Raw genomic sequence first — 17,575 nt, forward strand, 5'->3', positions numbered from 1 at the left:
TAACGAAACCAGAAAGTGGGTGTGGTGAAGTGCTGCACGATCCGCGCGTGCATACAAGCACGGCTTTCGTTCGTCCCATCTTTTATGGGATGACGAGTTCGACCACCACCGAACTCACAGTCGCCAGCCGTTAATGCCAGGCTGACTGTCGTCCAAGGATGCGTAATCCTCCAGCCAGGCACAATCAATGACTCTTGAGATATCCCATCGTTGGCCTTCGTCCATATCGAGACAGCCACTGACGAGCTGCTCCACATCACCGCCTCCTTTCTCCGCCAAGAGTGCACGGTTCCAGTCTCCCGCCAAAATCGCCATGACCACGCGTGGTTGGAAGGCGTTGTGAAACGGCCGTGAGCCTACAACCATGCTGTAGACGCAGACACCATACGCCCATATGTCTACAGCAGGCGATACGATGGCGCGTTCTGCATTCCCAGGGTCTTTGATGCGGTTTGCAACTTTGAGAATCTCGGGCGCTGCATACTCTAGGCTTCCACCAGCGAATGCTGAGGTGGATGTATCAGCGGGTCCGTAAGGTTTTCGCGGAGGCCTGTCAACGTTATTGAATTCGGGGCTCGGGGGCCCCGATATGCTGTCCGTGGACAGCCATTCTGCCATGCCAAAATCGCAGAGCCGGAGCAGACCAGGACCACCGTCGCTTCCGGGCTCTATGAGGCAGTTCTCCAATTTCACGTCGCGGTGTACGACTCGCGCATCGAGGTGGAGATAGCGTAGGGCTGCAGCAAGATGAAAAGAGTAGCTTTTGGCCAATTCATGTGGGACGCCTTGCCGGTTGGCGCGTACCAGATCGAAAAGAGTCCCTCCGACGTTGAGTGGGATGAAGCAGAAAGTGGCATCATCTAACTTGTAAACCGCTTCTAAAGGGAGGATATTTGGATGGTTAAGAAAACGCCACAGTTCGACTTCGTGCTCGAATTCGGCCTGAGCTTCCTCATTTTCAGCCTCGCTCTTGCCGTCGATCTGGCGGCGGACAATCTTGACGGCCAGAATGCGCTGTCTGCCCTCCTGCAGTTGTGTCACTTGTTTGATGGTGCTGGAACCGCCGTAACCTATCTGCTTCCCAAGAACATAATCATCGCCAATGGTTTGTCCTTCGGCGTCGCACGCAAGTGGACCGGCCTCAACTGCCTCCCCATTTGTGCCACTGCTCATGGAAAAAGCGCGCAGATATGAGGATGCTGCGGATCTCGGCGACCTGGTGATGGAGCCCGAGGTGTCCCGGCGCGAGGACCGCCCACCCAACTCTCGCATGCTCTTGTTGCGCAGACTGCCTGCGCGAGCGAAAAAGTCTTGCGGAGACGCGCTACTTTCGCCGTCCCTCCATCTCTGCGAAGCAGTACGCCGGAATGGTTTCGGTTCTTCGTAGGAGAATGCTTGTCCTGTGAAATGGGCGTTTGGTAAAGCCACATTGGGAGAAAAGGAGTACTTCCCCTCGTCTTGAGGAGTGACGGCTTGCTCATCGGGGGATACGGTGGGACTGGTCAGCATCGACATTGTGTCACGTAAGTTTGGTTCCGATTCTCTGGCCAAAGCGTCGACGGTAGTTTGTAACAAAGGAAAACGACGCTCGCCAACGCGCGCTTGTTCTCTGGGCGGGCTGGAAGAGTACTTGGGTAGGTGACGGCCTGTGAGGGGATCGTAGCGCGTGCGACCCTCCGATTCACTGTGCGCGCGGGATGACTGCTGCGCTTCCGCCATGGCCTGAAGCAGCGTACGGCCCCGTTCTCGAGGTTTTGGAGGTTTCTCCAGAGGCTCTTCCATGCTCTGACGGTGTCCCGAGTCCAACTTGATCTCGGTATTAAAGCTGACCGAAGGATGGCGATCCTGCATATATTGGTCTATGTAACTGGTAGGACCCTCAGAGTCTGATAGCACGGCTGGAGACTCGCTGGGAGCAGGGATGTCGACCGGAGGAGTCGCCGTCGCGCGGAGAGTGTCCTGGCTGGTCCCAAAGCTCTTGTAGGGTGGCCGCGACAGACCCATTGGTATCTCATGGGACCGGGTGCCCACAGGCACATCTTCGTTGCCATGTTGGGTGGACGAGTTCAGACGTAGGCTTTCGGGAACATGGCTGTTGTCAGCCTGCGCCATTCCGCGTGGACCAATATCATGAGATGAGACCAGCTCGAGACGACTTTCGCAGGGAGGTTCGGTGCCGGCTTGTGCAGGTAGAAAGCGAAGAAGAAAGCAAGGCTCTCAACAGGCCTGGAAGCTGACTGTTGCCATGCTGCAGCGGGCGGACGAGCGTGAGAGAAGTCTTTGGCTCTTGAGAACACAAACCGGGTGGCAGTTACTGCACGTGCAGCGGGGCGAAGAGCTTGGTTTGACGCGGAAATGCGAGGGGAAAAAAGATTAGCAGGCGATCCGCGGCACCACCAGCACCTCCAGCACCTCGCATGGCCAGCGCCCAGCCTGAAGCATGTTCGAAGTGGCGGCGGATTCCGTCCAAGTGCTCCGTGCTCTTACGAGTACTCAAGCGCTCTTTGCGCTTCGTGGCGTCTACACAGTACAAGACAACGGGAAGGCGACAATGAATGGTCACATGCACAAGATAGCACCGAAGAAAAAAAAAAGCGCCCTCACGCCCTTCCCCATATTCAGCATCGAGAGCATCATCATTAGGACGTGGGCATGCCAATAATTGGTGACCCTGCAGCCCCCACTAATCTCGCACCTCGTAATGTGCTCGGGCCTGAGCCGCCTAAGACCCAGATGGCCAAAACAGACGCTGGACACTTGTCGGGCGCTAACCCACCCTGCACCACCTGCATGCCCAACTTTGTCCTGCCCTAAACATTTCCACCAACGGCTGCCGTGAAGACGATTCGCCGGTTCCTGAGCCCCCTCGTTGAAGCACGGCAGGCTTAGCAGCAGGGTTGTCCGCCCATCCACCTCCACGAAATCCTGAAACAACATCCTCCTTTCCGCTTTCGCTCTTTTCAATTATGGCCAACTCTTGACAGGGGAAGTCACGCCTGCGTTTTACCTGCCCTTCCTTCATTACCGTCCACTGAGTCGATTCCATGATCTACGCTTGACCACACCACCGACTCTTGGTACTATTCAGCATCTGCGCTTGCGCGCACGACTCTCTTTCGGACCACTTCAACTCTCTCACTCTGATTTCTTCGCCTTGGACGCGTCGCAAATATCGCCGACCGAACCGACAGATCCCACTGTACCATCACAGTCCTTACCGCGTCTGACCTCGAGGAGCAACCTCCGCGACCTCTGTCCATTGCTCCACCATTGAGCGCTACACACCATTGTCCGTACCTCCCCTCTGCGAACGAGTGCTCGCTTATCTACCACCTGCGATCATCTATGCGACCTGCATTCTCTCCAAGCCTGTCAATTTTGGTGGGCGAGCACTCGACGCGACACCCGAGTCTGCGGCGTAGATGGTTCGCGCCATGACCACCTTGAAGCCACAGCTTGTGAGGGCTGGTAAGCGCATTTCACTGGCTCTCAATCCTGGAAAACGAACATGCTTACTCGGCCTTTTATCTAGATACGCTCGATTTGCAAGATCACAGCTCGCCCTCGGCCAAAGACCACTCGAAACAACCCAATCATCCTTCGCCCTACGGATACGGCCCAGCCGCGCCACATCAAGCGCAGACCTTGAGGCATGCCGAGCATGAAGCATACCAGGAACAGCATATAAGTCCTCGCGCTTCCGAGGAAAGAGTCAATGGCGGTCTCCGATCGGATCAGCATTTCTATGACGATTTAGACGACGAGCGAGAAGACGAAAACCCAAATCCCCAGAATGCTGCGGCGAACGGGGCCGGATACAGTGGGCAGGACCTGGATCAAGGGGACGGCGGGGATTCCCAGGATGAAGATATGGATGATGACCTGATGGACAAAATTTCAAGCTCCCCCTCAATCGAAGATGGTAAATACTCCCTTCCCCTGTGGCCGCCACGAGTCGATTCCGTGGATTCTGAAGCTTCCCCGGCTTCACTTTCGACGCCGGCTCGAGGCAATCCCTTCTCTTCCTCATCACCATTTTCCTCCACGCCCGATCATTCCCCCTTGCACCCGTCACTTTTATTTTATCCGGCAAGTCATCATGGTGAGTACACCGCAGACCAGGCCCGATCGAGGACAGACAAGTATTTCCCGAATCGGCGGTCTGAAAATTGGGAGACTTCATCGGCGACGCCAGCAGCCAATTGTTCCCCACCACACACCTACATCCCACTTTCAGAGTCCCAGGAGTTTCGGAGATATCTACTGCCGCTTGACGATCCGCTTCTAGCTGATGCTGTCGAAGATTATGGCGGTGATTTTCCGTACGACGAAGACGACGAGTGGGAAGACGAGGAGACCTACCTGCCAGCGCCTGATTCAAGTTCGGATGATGACCCCGACGATTTGCAGTTTTCTCCAGATGATCGCTTTGTCGACTCAGGATGGGGAGGAGAATGCTTACGAGAAACAGAGGACATTGATTTCGAGTTTGTTTACGCTCTTCACACGTTCGTCGCGACCGTTGAGGGTCAAGCCAATGCCACAAAAGGTGACACCATGGTGCTGCTGGATGACAGCAACAGCTACTGGTGGCTTGTCCGAGTGGTGAAGGATGGCAGTATCGGTGAGTGACTCTTGGGTCATATCAAGTTCGTACTTGCTAAGTTCGCACAGGTTATCTGCCCGCCGAACACATTGAGACGCCCACCGAACGCTTAGCCCGTCTTAACAAGCACAGAAATGTGGATGTACGTTTTTGACTATTTGCGTCGTCCTTCACTAACCTCGCGCCAGCTTTCTGCTTCTATGCTTGGAGACAACCCGGAGAAGTCGAAGAACCCCTTGAAGAAGGCAATGCGTCGAAGGAACGCCAAAACAGTCCAATTCGCACCTCCCACGTATTATGAACCCTCAGATTACGAGTATTCTGATGAAGAGGAGGATGGAGAAGACGTCAGGAATGCCCAGACGGGTATTGTCACTCCAGACGAAGCCGACAGTGGGGAAGACCAACAAGAGGCCTCTGCTGCCTCGGCCGAGTCCCAGGAAACACGAGGTACAGCTGCGATAACCAGCATCCAGCGCATAGCCAGCAACGACAGTTTGAAGAGCGAAACAGCGTCAAGTCCCGTCAAGGCTCAATACCCTGGGTCGGAGCAAAGGCAAAGCGAGGAATCTCTTCAGCGATCTAGGAAAGGAGTGGTCAGGAACACCGATTCCTTCTTCAGAGATGACACGGTCGAGACGAAGAAGATCTCATTAACGCCACGACTGTTACGGGGAGATTCTGATTCTGGGGCCTCTGCGGAACAAGAAGTACGCCAACGTGCAAGCCTGGAAACATTCGACAAGCTGGTCGGCCCGGACGACAAATCCAAGGAGAAGAAAAAGGAAAAGAAGGGTATGCTGAGCGGGCTATTCAAGCGTAAGAAGGGCGGTGCGCAGGATGAGCCCGAAAAAATTGGCGAGGACGCCCGGCAGTCGCCAGGCTCGAAAGATTCGGCGGAGTCGTTGTCCATGAAATCCGAAGGAGGCCCTGAACGCAAGCCGAGTAAATTGCAGAAGACCCCTCCAGTTCTATCACCAAAGGCGTCTCCCACTGAGGCACGGCATCCCCAACAGTCACTAGGCCCGACACCTGCGGCTCTGACAGCCACTGTCCCCGAACCACTGACAGTGCGAAAAGCTGATCCCGAACCTCAGCAATCGGAGGCGCTGCAGCAGTCCCAGCCGGCACAGGTCAACCGCTTCCCTTCTCTCACCGAGAAGAGGTCAATCTTCTCACCTATAACGACAGCGCTCAAGACGACACCTTCAACCGGTGCAGACAATGGCTCGCCAAATAAGCCGGTCTATTCGAAACGAGCCAAAGAAAGATTTGCAATCGACGAGAGCGACTCTGAGACAGACGACAAGAAGGCTAAAGTAGAAGAGCAGGGTCGCAAAAGCGTGTCTCCTATCACAGACCCACAGGGACCAGCACAAAGGTCAGACTCTGCCATGCAGATTTCACCTGTGCTCGCTTCGGCACCTGGCAGATTTGGAGAAGGTACGAGTCAAAAGCAGGCACCGGCAGTTCTTAGTTCATCTCCACTACCGCACGAGACTCATCCACCTGAGTCTGAAGGGACTGCTAGTACCTCGAAGCCGTCGCCTTCTTCGGCCACTCATACTCCATCGACGTCAAGGTCTACACCGACGTGGTCTGACGCATCGTTAAGATCATACATGGAGAACAGCCAAGATATCAAAGACCTACTCATTATTGTCCACGACAAGTCCAACGTAACGCCAGTCGGACCGGATCACCCGCTCATGAACAACCTTTTCCAGGATGAGCGAACGAAGCTGTCAGAGATGCAGTCACAACTGGATACCATGCTAATGTCTTGGATCTCAAAGAAAAACCCGAACTTAATGCCTACGACGACTTGAGCGATTCGAACCTCCGGGGTGAGGATTTTACTTTGTTCTCCCACGCTTTTTCGACTACTATTGTACAATTTCGGTTCTTGGCATGTCGAAGCAGCTGCTCGACTTGTATTCCTAGGGAACAGGCGTTCTTTTTCTTGAGATCTTTTTCACGACGATACATCTAAGAGGAGAATGAACGATGAAAGGTCGGAGACAGTTATAGGCTGGGCTTATGTACAGGCACTAATCCGCATCCTAGCGGATGGTTCGATGGGCTGTTGGAGCTCTGAGAAATGTTGAGATGGAGTCCTTCCATCAGCAATCAAGCAGAGGCCACGAGAAAGGCTACAATGACTCTGGAAATTCACGGCCTGTCATGCAAATGGTCGTAGTACAGTAACTGGAGAACGCCTTCCGTTCTACCTGCGTAAGCATGGCACGTGACCAGTAGTCGACCGTCTGCGGAGCGATTAAGAAATGATTTCGCTTGATACACGATCATCGCCATGAATTGGACGTCCTCTCACTTGGCTCTGGAGACTCTCTTCTTCTCACCCTCTGTGCCCGACGTCCCAGCCTTCAAGGACGCGTCACCTGCCTACACAGCTTTCGGTTGACCTACTTCATGGATTCAACGCTACACCATGTCAGTTACGGTGAGTACTTTATTGTCAGGATCTTTATTCCAGGAGGCTAACGATATAGCTGCATACTACCCACGGTGACCTCAAAATCGAAATCTTCTGCGAATCCGTGCCCAAGACGGCAGAGAACTTCCTGGCTCTCTGCGCGTCAGGAGCCTACAATGGCACGCCCTTCCACCGCTTAATCCCGGATTTCATGGTCCAAGGCGGCGACACCTCCCAGTCACCGCGCAATGCCAGTGCAGAAACCCCCATCCCAAAAGGCGGCGCATCGATATGGGGCAGCTACTTCGAGGACGAGATCCGAACACCCGCATTAAGGCACAACGGTCGCGGAATGGTATCCATGGCAAACAAAGGGCCTGGCACGAACGCCAGTCAATTCTTCATTACCTTCAAAGACGCGCCGCACTTGGATGGCAAGAATACGGTGTTTGGACGAGTTCTGGATGGGGCAGAGGAGGGTGGTACGCTTGAGAAGATGGAGAGTGTTGAAGTGGATAAGAAATATCGACCGAAGGAGGAGAAGATCGTGTTGCAGAGCGTTGCTATCCACGCGAATCCGTTGGCGGAGTGAGGTGGAGATCATGGACAAGCAAGACCCGTTATGGAAGCATATCGACGTCGAGGTCGCCCTTGGTATCTGAGCACGACACAGGCTGGAAAGTTCAGCGAGCCAACATTCGAAGAACCGCAAAAAGCATCAGTGTCACGAGAAAAGCAGCCCGAGCGCGATCCCACTTTGAGACCGAAACTAGGACCAGCATGCTGCAAAGTTCAGGGAGCCAATATTCGAAGCACCGCACGAAGCATCAGTGTCACGAGAGATTCAGCCCGAGCGCGACCTCCTTGGAGACCCAAACCAGGACCAGCCAGATCGCGAGTGGTCGAGATCAGAAGTTCTGTCGGCAAATCGATTCTTAGCAATCAGGGTCTTTATGGCCGTTACGGCCGTGTCTTTTGTCCCGGAGCTCACGTCTTGATATCCAGAGACAGACAATGGTGCCATTACGCACAGTTGAAAAAGTTATTGCGACGAGTAGATCACCGCCCTCAGCATCACGTGGGACTATCAAGAGACCCTGAACCTTCAGAACGCAAAGGCTTAACTCAATCACTCGCTAAAGTACATATCTTGATGTTTTCACCAAGGCAAATGTGTACGTGAACGGCGCATCTACTCTCCGGCAAGCGGCCTGTACAGCTGGCCTTACACGCACATGGCTGCCGGAGGGCATGGGTGCGCTGTCTGTGAGCAACCCTGGGGGCTGGCCCACCTACTCACTCCGTGGACGGACTTGAGAGTCCCATGGAGTCAGGGACGCCACATCAGCAGATGGCTCGCTAGTGCCGCAGCGATTAGCGTATCAAGTGTCGGAGATATGTTGACTGGCATGTACTCCGTACGACCGGCAGGTCCTCCCACATGGTGCTTAGAACGGGTAGGCGGTGGGTGAAGAGCACAGGAACAGGGGGCCATACCGGTGACGAATCTACAGAACTCCCTCTGGAGAATCGTAGCATGCTCCAAGCCACCCACAGTGACGACGCCATTGGCGTTGCGCATGCTTCCCAACCCTGATGGTCCGAGATAGGGGTGCGGGGCCAGCTGTGGCGCGGTGCCCGCTAAGCGACCATCAGGCGCTGATGAGGCTGAACAGCTTAGGCCCCTTTAAGAGCCGCCGGATCCTTGCCGACCAGAGTCCGATTAGGCGTCCACAGATCTCGGGCTGCGAGCACCTGATGAGCTCTTCCGTATACCGGAGCCATGATGAGCGACTGACTGGCTGCAGTCTTCGCAATCCGAGCCTGGGTTGGTGCTGACCGGTAGCGTAATAGCTGGTTAGTGATATAGGTGATCGGTGCCAAGGGCTTTGTTCTGTGGCCGCAATGTTGGCAGCAGGAAGCTCTAGGCACGGCGAAAACGCCATTTGACGTAGCCGGTACTCATACTCCGTAGATCAATGAGACAGCACAAGTACTTTGTGGGATGCGCATGTTTGTGGGCAAGAAATGGGCGATAGGAGTTGGGGTTCCGGATCGACTTGGTCTTTAGCAGCGGCGGCCATAGCGGCCTTGGGGACTGACTGTTAGGCGGCCGTGATGCAAGCTGGAAAGTGCCTACGTGTGTCGTGTCCTACACTCGACTCGTGCGTATGAATCCGGGCCTTGCGCACTGCTTCTGGGCATCGACTTGAGGATCTGCGAATTCACGTCCATCATCCGCTCCAGATTGACACCACATTTACCTACACACTCGTCTGTCGCTCCTGCGCCTGGGCACAGCCGCTCTCACACTTCACTTCCGCCTCCCGTCCCGCTCACCTTCAACCACTCTCATTCGAACATCCTTAAGACACTCACCCATTACCACGGCATCTTGCTTGTCTCGTCCCCGCTATTGTTCTCGACTCCGCGACACTGACTTGTGTGCCTGCGGCCCGCCCTTGTTTCCATTCTCCACCCAAAACAAAGACGGACGTCCAACGCAGGCCGATCGAACCAGCCAAACAAGGACATATAACCACGCATTCGTCGTTCATTCTCTGCATGTAAAAGACCTTGGCGCCTCATGGGCTTCATACTGTCGCTCAGATCCAGGCCGCCGCAACTCTTGACCTCCGGACCTATCAGAAGCCGCTTGCAACGGACATCCTCACTTTCCCGTGGTAATGGTCCCAGTATAGGCTCTGGCTCGACGAGAAGATGAGCGCATTTGTGCGAGTATCTGGCCGTCCGAACACGAACTTTCTGGTCGGGTATCCGGGTATCTCTGCCACGCTGGTAAGTTAGAGACCGGTGGCGCATGAGCCGTCGTGCTGACATGTGGTGTTGTAGCCTCGCATTGAAGGCACTGTCGAAATACGTCCGGGCGCTGGAATCACAAGTCCCGTCAACATCTCCATCGTAACCATCTGCCTGCAAAGGCGAGAGAGCATTCATCCCCATGCCGATTCAGTCACCAAGAAACACCTGGCCGCGCCCAGGAAGGAGGCGACGGAAACGGTGGGGAAAGAGATGCTGTTGTTCCGGTGTCCTGCCAACCGAGAATACGAAGAGATCATGTACATGGACCTGCCGTTCGTGATCTTCATCCCCTTTGGACGAGGAGGACAGGAGACCGCGAGAAGAGTACCGCCTGCAAGCCTACAACTACCGCGGAGGACGGCCGAGACATACTACGAGATGGTGGTGACAGTTGGATATGGAGGCACAGATCGCAAGACGTTTGCATTTCCCGTACCTATCTCGCGATACGACACCCTTTCGACATTCGGCATGTACAATCGCCCCGAAGCCGCGGAACGAGTCTCCGACCATTTGGTGACCTTGGGCATCTCGTTACCACGATGGTCGTACGGGCCGCTTGACCCTGTCAGCGTGTACATCAAGTTATCGCCGAATCCAGATTGGTTGAGTAAAGCGCGGAAAGTGACCATCAAGAAGCTCGAAATAGGCATCGACGAGGAGGTCATCTACAACCACGAAGGCGACGAACCGCAAAGGAAGACGAAAAGCCTAGTCAAGAAGGTTGAGAACGTGGGCATAAAGATGCCCGAGGCCGGGTATTTCACCAATCTAGGCCTTGTTTTCCCTTCCAGTGATCTGCGCGACTCGGATGGGATCATGCCGCGAGGGAGACCGGCGTTTCCTACATATTCGGTCACGGGGTTCACGACAACGGCAGGGCTGTACAAGGTCGAATATTACCTGACCATCAAGGTACGTACGATTCGGTCCGAAGTGATCAACGGGGACTGACTTTCCATCTGTAGGCCTCTATGGCAGGTGCAAAAGACATCATCCTGAAACAACCCATCGTCGTCTGTCCACTCGACCATGCCGCATGCAAAGCCGAAATGGAAGCCATTGAACAGGCCGCTAGAGACGCCTCACATGTGAATGCCGAAAACCCCATGCTCCCACTGGCCACGATCATAAGGGCTTCAGATCCGAACGCGTTGAGTTGTCTAGGGGTTGCACTGGTGGGAGCCGCCAAGAAGCCACTAATTGATTGAGAAGTGCATGACAGGAGTCCACGAAAACAGACGTGGAGGAATTGAACAAGCTTTACACGGCTGCGAGGAGCCCCTTGTGTGAGACGCGGGACTCAGTTCTTCGAGATGGAAACTATGGTCCAAGCCGGCACGTGATGAACTCGATCCGGAGAACCATGCCGGCGAACATTGAGTTTGTCGAGGAAGGCAATGCTCCATGCAGCCACAAGACTGCGCTTGCAAGCACCAGTGGCTTGAAAGGGCGATGGGGACGGGGCATAATGCGCGCATCACCAAAAGTCCACTCCAGGGGCCGTCCATTGAAACAGGCGGCAGAACCCACACACCGCAGCATTTGGTACCGGTTCGAGCAGAGGCGCACCGACCATCGGTCTAAGTGCTCGGCGTACACGGGAAGAAGGCACCCGTCCTTGTGCCGGCTCAGAGCTTGGAGCGCTTGGCGAGCTGAAAAGCAAGCGGATCCGGGAAGGGATCAGTTGCGGGCCAGACCCCAGCCAACAAGCTGAGAAGCCACCTTTGATATTTATGCCGATTACTGTTTTGAACATGCAAGGCGTTGGGTTGGACGAAGTTGGTCGGGACAATCTTGGGCACCAGCGATATCATGGCTTAGTCTACGAGGTACGGAACAACCCGGCGGCGGCAATGAGAAGAATTATCTTTCAACTTCCGCAAAGAAGGCACCTCCATGTCCTCGTGAAGAGATGTACACGTTTTATGTTCTATGGTCCGTGTTTTCCTCTTGTGGTTGTTTATATTCCTCTTCCTCCTCCTATTGTGGTCAACGTTGATATGGTCGACTCGACACAGCCAGCAGTTACGCCACAGAAGCAAAGAGCACTTACACTACAGTACTCTAGCACGAAGCACTCACCACGTGGAGAGCAGCCTCCTGACAGACAGGCGCATGAAAGGACTCTCAGGAGTAAGATGACGGGACCTGACCGTCACCGAATTTTCACATGAAGCCCTCATCGGTAGACTCGACGCTGCTTGAGATTCAAGCGTGGACGGAGCCGGGGCAATATGAAACTAGTATCTACGCGGATAACACCACGAGGCCATCGGTCATTGAAGACTCTGTCTAGGTATCTAGGCAGGTTCTTCCTCGCATATCTCCGAAATCCAGGCCCTCCCCTAATGCTACGCCGCTTGCGCCGTAATGCACTGATGCGAAGCAGAAGCAGAAGCAGAAACGGATGCGACTAGGGTACCTGTTGTCTTCCAAGTGAACGTACGCGAGCCTGTCCGTCAACGGTCAGCCTGCATGTCCCATCCCGTACGGTATCTCCCTCGCGAATTGCTGGGACACTCGAATCGAATCTCATATCCGCCCCGGACTGCCGTGAAGGAAGTGATGGTACAGTACAGTACATAAGTGAGGCGACGATAGCAGCAGCATCGCCTACCTAGATAGAGGTCGCATTGGGATCATGACAGTGCAGTACCCAAACTCGAGGCTCCCGTACGGGCCCTCGTCGTGTTTCCCTCCCGCTACGTAATTACCTAAGTTCAAGTCTCCGTGAGAAAGAGGCCAGCACAGTACCCGTCGTTCGTGAGCTCATTGTGTGGACGTGCTGTTTATCAGCGCTCGAATGGATCAAGCGTGGGTTCTCTGCTTCTTTTCGCGCTCCCCCCTCTACCGGGCACGGCATTCGCGCCCTGGGGTACGGCGTATGTATGAATCGAAACCAACTCCCTTCATCCGGTAAGCACACGTAAGTCTAGACGTTGCAGCTGGCCATGGATCGATCCTCTCGGATCGAGGGGCTCTGGGTAAAATAGTGGTCTGCGTACTTGGAGCAGCTAACCCTTCGGTCAGATGATCTGGGCTCTAGACTGGGGGTACCATGAGTTTGCATTACCTGCGCCGCCTCTCGAAGCCACGAGAGAAGTCCTGTCGTCGTTCAGATGTAAAGTGAGCCTGGAGCAGCCCCGTCGCATCGGGTAATTATGAGCAATCAAGGCCTTTCGTGACACTCACGCGAAAAACCGCCAGGACTGCGAACGGGGTGGATGCAGGTACGCAGAATGCCGTTCGGGGGGGAACCATAACAGTGATGCAGCGCGCGAGAGGCGTAGACTTCCAGAGAAGAGTACCTAGGTACAGCGCGAAGAAATCGAGACAAGGTAGAGTGTAGAGAGCACACCCAGTCAGAGGTACATACAGTACTCCGTGCAGCGCGTACGTCCATTTTAGCTCTCGACGTCAACAGCACGGATACCCCGCCCACCCCCTGCAGGTGTCAACCATGTTCCATTTCCCCCTCCTGAATCCCGAGTACAAGTACATACTCCGTACTGTACGTCTTTACGACAGCACACGTGTAGATGCGTCGAACGGACGTGATATATTCAAGTCTTGGTCCGAGCTCAAGCTCGAACTCAAAACTCAAACTCAAACTCAAGCTCACACTAGCACCACTAGTCAGGCCAACGTAGACAAGAGTACGGCAGCCCGGCGGAGTCGGAGTATGGGTCTCTCGCCCTCCATCGTCCACCACACCTCGACAGTACGCTTGATGGGGCGGAGCCACCATAACCACAATCTAGATAATCCCGACCAAGCACATCCACGACAACACCCCCAGCACATCGGCATGAAAAGATCCCCTTACTCGGATCCCGGGCCGGGGCAGCCTCAGCCTCCAGGTTACCCTCAAGGCCAAGCTCAAACTCAGTCTCAGGTGGCTGGCCCAGCGACATCCCACACGCCGGACGCTCAGCAACAACAAAAACCTAGTCTAGAGCTGGAGCAGTGGAACCTCGTGCTCGACACGATCCGCTCAAACCTCAACCTCATCGTCGGCACGTGGGGCCGGCGGAGCAGACAGTACGACGAGGCCCGGGGCGTCATGCTGGCTTATTTGGAGGATAATCTGGGGAGGATGAGAACCACTAGCGGTGGTGAGGCAATGGCATTGGAGACCGCAGGCGAAGGCGGGAGAGCAGGGAATGGGCATGGTGGCACAGGAGGCGGACGAGACGTCGAAATGAGGGCCACGGTGGAGAGGTCGATCGAGGAGTTGATGGGCGAGCTCAAGATATGAGGTCTAACAGAGGAACGGGGGTGGTACGAGGTACTCGTACAATAAGTCGGGCGTCGGGACTCGAATTCGAACTCCGAACTGCGCCGGAATGTCGACAAGGTTCTCTCGAAGACTTTCCGCCTTTCTGACTCGCGCTCGCGCTCGCGCTCGCGCCCAAGGACCCCGACACATGTCTTGACATGTCCTGATGAATCAATCCAACAGAAACCGACGACACTAAACACCCGCCTGGGGCGCCACGGGACTGAGGTTCTCGAGGGAGTCGACTGGGACCAGGACTGGCTTATGGATCCCACTTGGTCATCCAGTCACTGCTCCCTTTCCACCACCCCTCTCCTACGGACCGCGAAGATCAAAATCCCTCCCATGGCCATGGTTCCGGACCTGCAGACTTACTCACCGGGGCGTGGGGCGGGAATATGTCAGAAACATGCCGTCGCTGCAGCGGCTTTGAGAAATCCCCAAGGTCCGGGGACGAAAGGGGTGTGCTGGTCTGCAATATCCCATCCATGGCCATGTTTCCGGACCCGGAGATTTTACTCGTCGCGTCGGGGTGGGAAACATCCAAGAAACATACCGTTGCGCCAGCAGCCCCTCGAGGATGCCCCCGGCCCCAGCACAAAAGAGGTCCGCCAGGCGGTTCGGTCAGGGAACGGAGGCAAGGGGCCAGCAGCAAAGGAGTCAAGGTCAAGCCAACGCCTGGAGGATACCCTGTTGTTCAACCATCCGCTCGATGGGAGCGAAAGCGACGGGGAACGAAGCGGTGTTCACATGAGTGAACGAGTGAGTCAGACGATGCGCCCGTTGACGCAATACCGGCAGTCAATCGCGTCAGCTGCAATCGGACCTACTGATCAGGAGAGCATAACGTATGACAACATGTGCACGTGCACATCGGCGTGGACGACAGGAAGATCATACGAATCCGGGGCAGACACAGATGAAGCAACACTACGAGCATCTCTTACGGCGGATCAAAGCAGTGTGTTCTCTATTCGTGCGTTTATTTGCATTCGCTCAAGAGGTATTTCTGCTGTAGCTCGGTGCTTGAGGCGCCTCGTCGAGAGGACAGCCTCAGCTCAAGTCCAAACCGACACCTCCTGTGCCATGTGGCTTTCTGCGTGTTGTTACATGTGTTCGTCGCCATCGTGATCTTGGGTTCATGAGACAGTCCGGGAGTCCTGCTCGCTCATGGACAGACAGCTAGCTGTGTCGCATGTCCAACTTCGGAGGTGTTTTGAAGCTCCTCGAGCACGAAGATGTTCCCTCCCTCGAAGCCATTGTCGCGGAAACGCCGGTGCGGAATGCCGATACCGCGGCTCGCGCCGCTGATTGTCATACCGCGCTGGGTATGCTTGTCGTCGCCATAATCATCATCATCGTCATCTCTGTTCGTTGTTACAGTACATGCCGCTCCTCCGTATGCATAGACATTAACTGATCCTCGTTATTTATCTCTGCGCATCTCTTCCAAATTATGTTCTTGGTGGTTTGCAGGACCTGGCCCATGCGCGATGCAGGTGTTCCGTTTGGTCCAGACATGAGGTTGCGTGGACGAGTATGTGTCCTCTTGCATTGCTGCATTTGATTTCGTCGCGCTCCTGATCTCGGCCACCTCATGATACCGCTAATACCAGTGCCACCAGCAGTGACAATGACAGTGACGGCAGGTTCACCTGCATCAACTGTGACGGCGCACTTCCGATAAAAGCGCCGTCGAAAGGGCTACCGCCACCACTCACACCGCCTGACCCCTGAGAATTCGAAGTGCTTGTCGCAGAGGCCGAGCTTGACGTACTGGAGGTCCTAGACGCCAAGCTCGACGTCTCTGATTCAATACCGGTCGGTATTGAGCTGGAGGTTGAGGAGGCCGTGTTTGTGCTTTTGGTGCCCGTGCTGGAGGTGGTCAATGTGGTTTCGCTACCGGACCCAGTCCTGCTGGACTTAGTGGCAGTTGTTGTTGATGGGTTCAACGAGGTCACTTCTGTGCTCGTATCCGGAGGCATCGTATCGACTGCCATGCTCATAGTCGATTGTACTGCGGAACTACTGGTTTGGGTGATCCGCGCGGTAGTCGCCGTGGTGGTTGCAGCATTGGTATTGTCGCCGCATAGGAAATCGACAATGTCGCCCAAGAAGAGGTGTCCGATGATGCTGTTCCCGTCCGCCTGTTGTCCCGCACACAGCCGCTGCACAAATCCCTGCGACGCAACCAGGTTCGCCTGGCAAGCAGATGAGCAGGATCCCTTCCCACCAATGCCTTGGAAATCTTCGTTGTCGCAGAGGTTCACTGGCGTGTCGTAGGCGAGGGTGCACGGCGTTGAAAAGCCGACGATGGGTTGGATGGAGGGGAATGAGGCCGAGGCCGATGATTTCTGGAAGAGGGTATATAGTAGGATGGCAAGCGATAATCGCGCGTGGGACCCTAACTCCATGGCAAGGGCGATGCGTGATGATGAAGGACTGAATGATATGGCTGGGCTTGTTTCGCAGATGGACTGTCGGTTGTTGTACCGGTCATGAGCCCAGCTGTTGTTCTATGTTTACAGTGTCTGGCAGAATCTTGTTCGCTCGAGTGACCGCTTTCCGAGACACCGCAGGTGAAGTAAGTCAGAGAGGTGAGCAAAGACTGCCGTCACGAAATGCAAGCACGCAGTCACCGCTGCGTTGGTGGACCGAGTTGCATCCCCGAGGCGAGTGTCGAAAGAGGTGAGTCGAGATGCGGTCCTCCCCAGTTGCGCAGGAAGAAGTCGTGGTGTGGCTGTAGCAACGTCCCTTGCTCACGATTCAGCCCGACCGGTGCCCTGACTTTGCCGGTGGTCGTTTGGTGACAGGGAATACCTCGTATCTACGCCGACAATCTTCTCTTCACGAACAGTCAGACCAACACGACCGTACGTCAGTCCCAAGCCACCGCAACACGCTGTGTAATGGCAGATGACGGTCTGGTGAGTGTCGGGACTGTTATTGTGACAGATCCTCGTCGATCGCAATCAAAGATGCTCAGCCTGATGGGGCTTCGACCAAGCGATCTCAAATGTCCTCCTCTTGGAATTCGCTGAAGGGCGACGGTTACTCTGGCAGGGTGGGAGCCGGAGCCGGTGGTTGGGACGTTAATGGAGAGTACAAGGTACGCGCTTCTTCAGTGCTTCTGGTCAGCTATCAGATCTTTCAGTATGACGGATAGTCCAGCCTGCTGCTACAATTGCGCAAGAAAGAGAGACAGGGGGACGCGATCTATGGTTCCAGATTGTGTGCCTGGTACTCAGCTGGGCCCCGTGGATGCGGTGATGGTAAATAGCGTCAGCCAACCTTTCCTCTTGCATGCGACGGTGAAGCGCCATCGCTTGAGCGGTTGGCACGAGGGTCTTTGGCGAGTCGCCATGGTTGGTGGGACCTCATTCTGCGACGATGGTGACTCCTGACGCTATGCTGAAGAGGATGTTGA

The 17,575-nt window shown here is 55.0% G+C and overlaps 6 protein-coding genes across 6 annotated transcripts; 4 read left to right on the forward strand and 2 right to left on the reverse strand.

Moving 5' to 3' along the window:
* Window positions 1–114: 114 nt before the first annotated feature.
* Window positions 115–2,112, reverse strand: A1O7_08590 (CAMK protein kinase; the record flags this gene model as incomplete). Its single annotated transcript, XM_007762581.1, has 1 exon — window positions 115–2,112. The coding sequence occupies one exon, from the start codon at window positions 2,110–2,112 to the stop codon at window positions 115–117; it is 1,998 nt and encodes a 665-aa protein (XP_007760771.1).
* A 1,322-nt stretch (window positions 2,113–3,434) lies between these two features.
* On the forward strand, window positions 3,435–6,435 carry A1O7_08591 (uncharacterized protein; the record flags this gene model as incomplete). Its single annotated transcript, XM_007762582.1, has 4 exons — window positions 3,435–3,468; window positions 3,533–4,624; window positions 4,675–4,748; window positions 4,795–6,435. The coding sequence occupies 4 exons, from the start codon at window positions 3,435–3,437 to the stop codon at window positions 6,433–6,435; spliced, it is 2,841 nt and encodes a 946-aa protein (XP_007760772.1).
* A 623-nt stretch (window positions 6,436–7,058) lies between these two features.
* On the forward strand, window positions 7,059–7,635 carry A1O7_08592 (peptidyl-prolyl cis-trans isomerase-like 3; the record flags this gene model as incomplete). The annotated part of the gene is made up of 2 exons (XM_007762583.1): window positions 7,059–7,070; window positions 7,120–7,635. 2 exons carry the CDS (start codon window positions 7,059–7,061, stop codon window positions 7,633–7,635), a joined length of 528 nt encoding a protein of 175 aa, XP_007760773.1.
* A 2,129-nt stretch (window positions 7,636–9,764) lies between these two features.
* A1O7_08593 (uncharacterized protein) lies at window positions 9,765–11,077 on the forward strand (the record flags this gene model as incomplete). The annotated part of the gene is made up of 3 exons (XM_007762584.1): window positions 9,765–9,842; window positions 9,897–10,781; window positions 10,835–11,077. The coding sequence occupies 3 exons, from the start codon at window positions 9,765–9,767 to the stop codon at window positions 11,075–11,077; spliced, it is 1,206 nt and encodes a 401-aa protein (XP_007760774.1).
* Window positions 11,078–13,677: 2,600 nt separating this feature from the next.
* A1O7_08594 (uncharacterized protein) lies at window positions 13,678–14,127 on the forward strand (the record flags this gene model as incomplete). The annotated part of the gene is made up of 1 exon (XM_007762585.1): window positions 13,678–14,127. The coding sequence occupies one exon, from the start codon at window positions 13,678–13,680 to the stop codon at window positions 14,125–14,127; it is 450 nt and encodes a 149-aa protein (XP_007760775.1).
* A 1,874-nt stretch (window positions 14,128–16,001) lies between these two features.
* A1O7_08595 (uncharacterized protein) lies at window positions 16,002–16,562 on the reverse strand (the record flags this gene model as incomplete). The annotated part of the gene is made up of 1 exon (XM_007762586.1): window positions 16,002–16,562. A coding segment is annotated over one exon (561 nt), but the record flags the coding sequence as incomplete, so codon positions are not given.
* Between the last annotated feature and the right edge of the window lie 1,013 nt (window positions 16,563–17,575).

Source organism: Cladophialophora yegresii, assembly GCF_000585515.1.
Source record: "Cladophialophora yegresii CBS 114405 chromosome Unknown aczIN-supercont1.6, whole genome shotgun sequence".
NCBI lineage: Eukaryota > Fungi > Ascomycota > Eurotiomycetes > Chaetothyriales > Herpotrichiellaceae > Cladophialophora > Cladophialophora yegresii.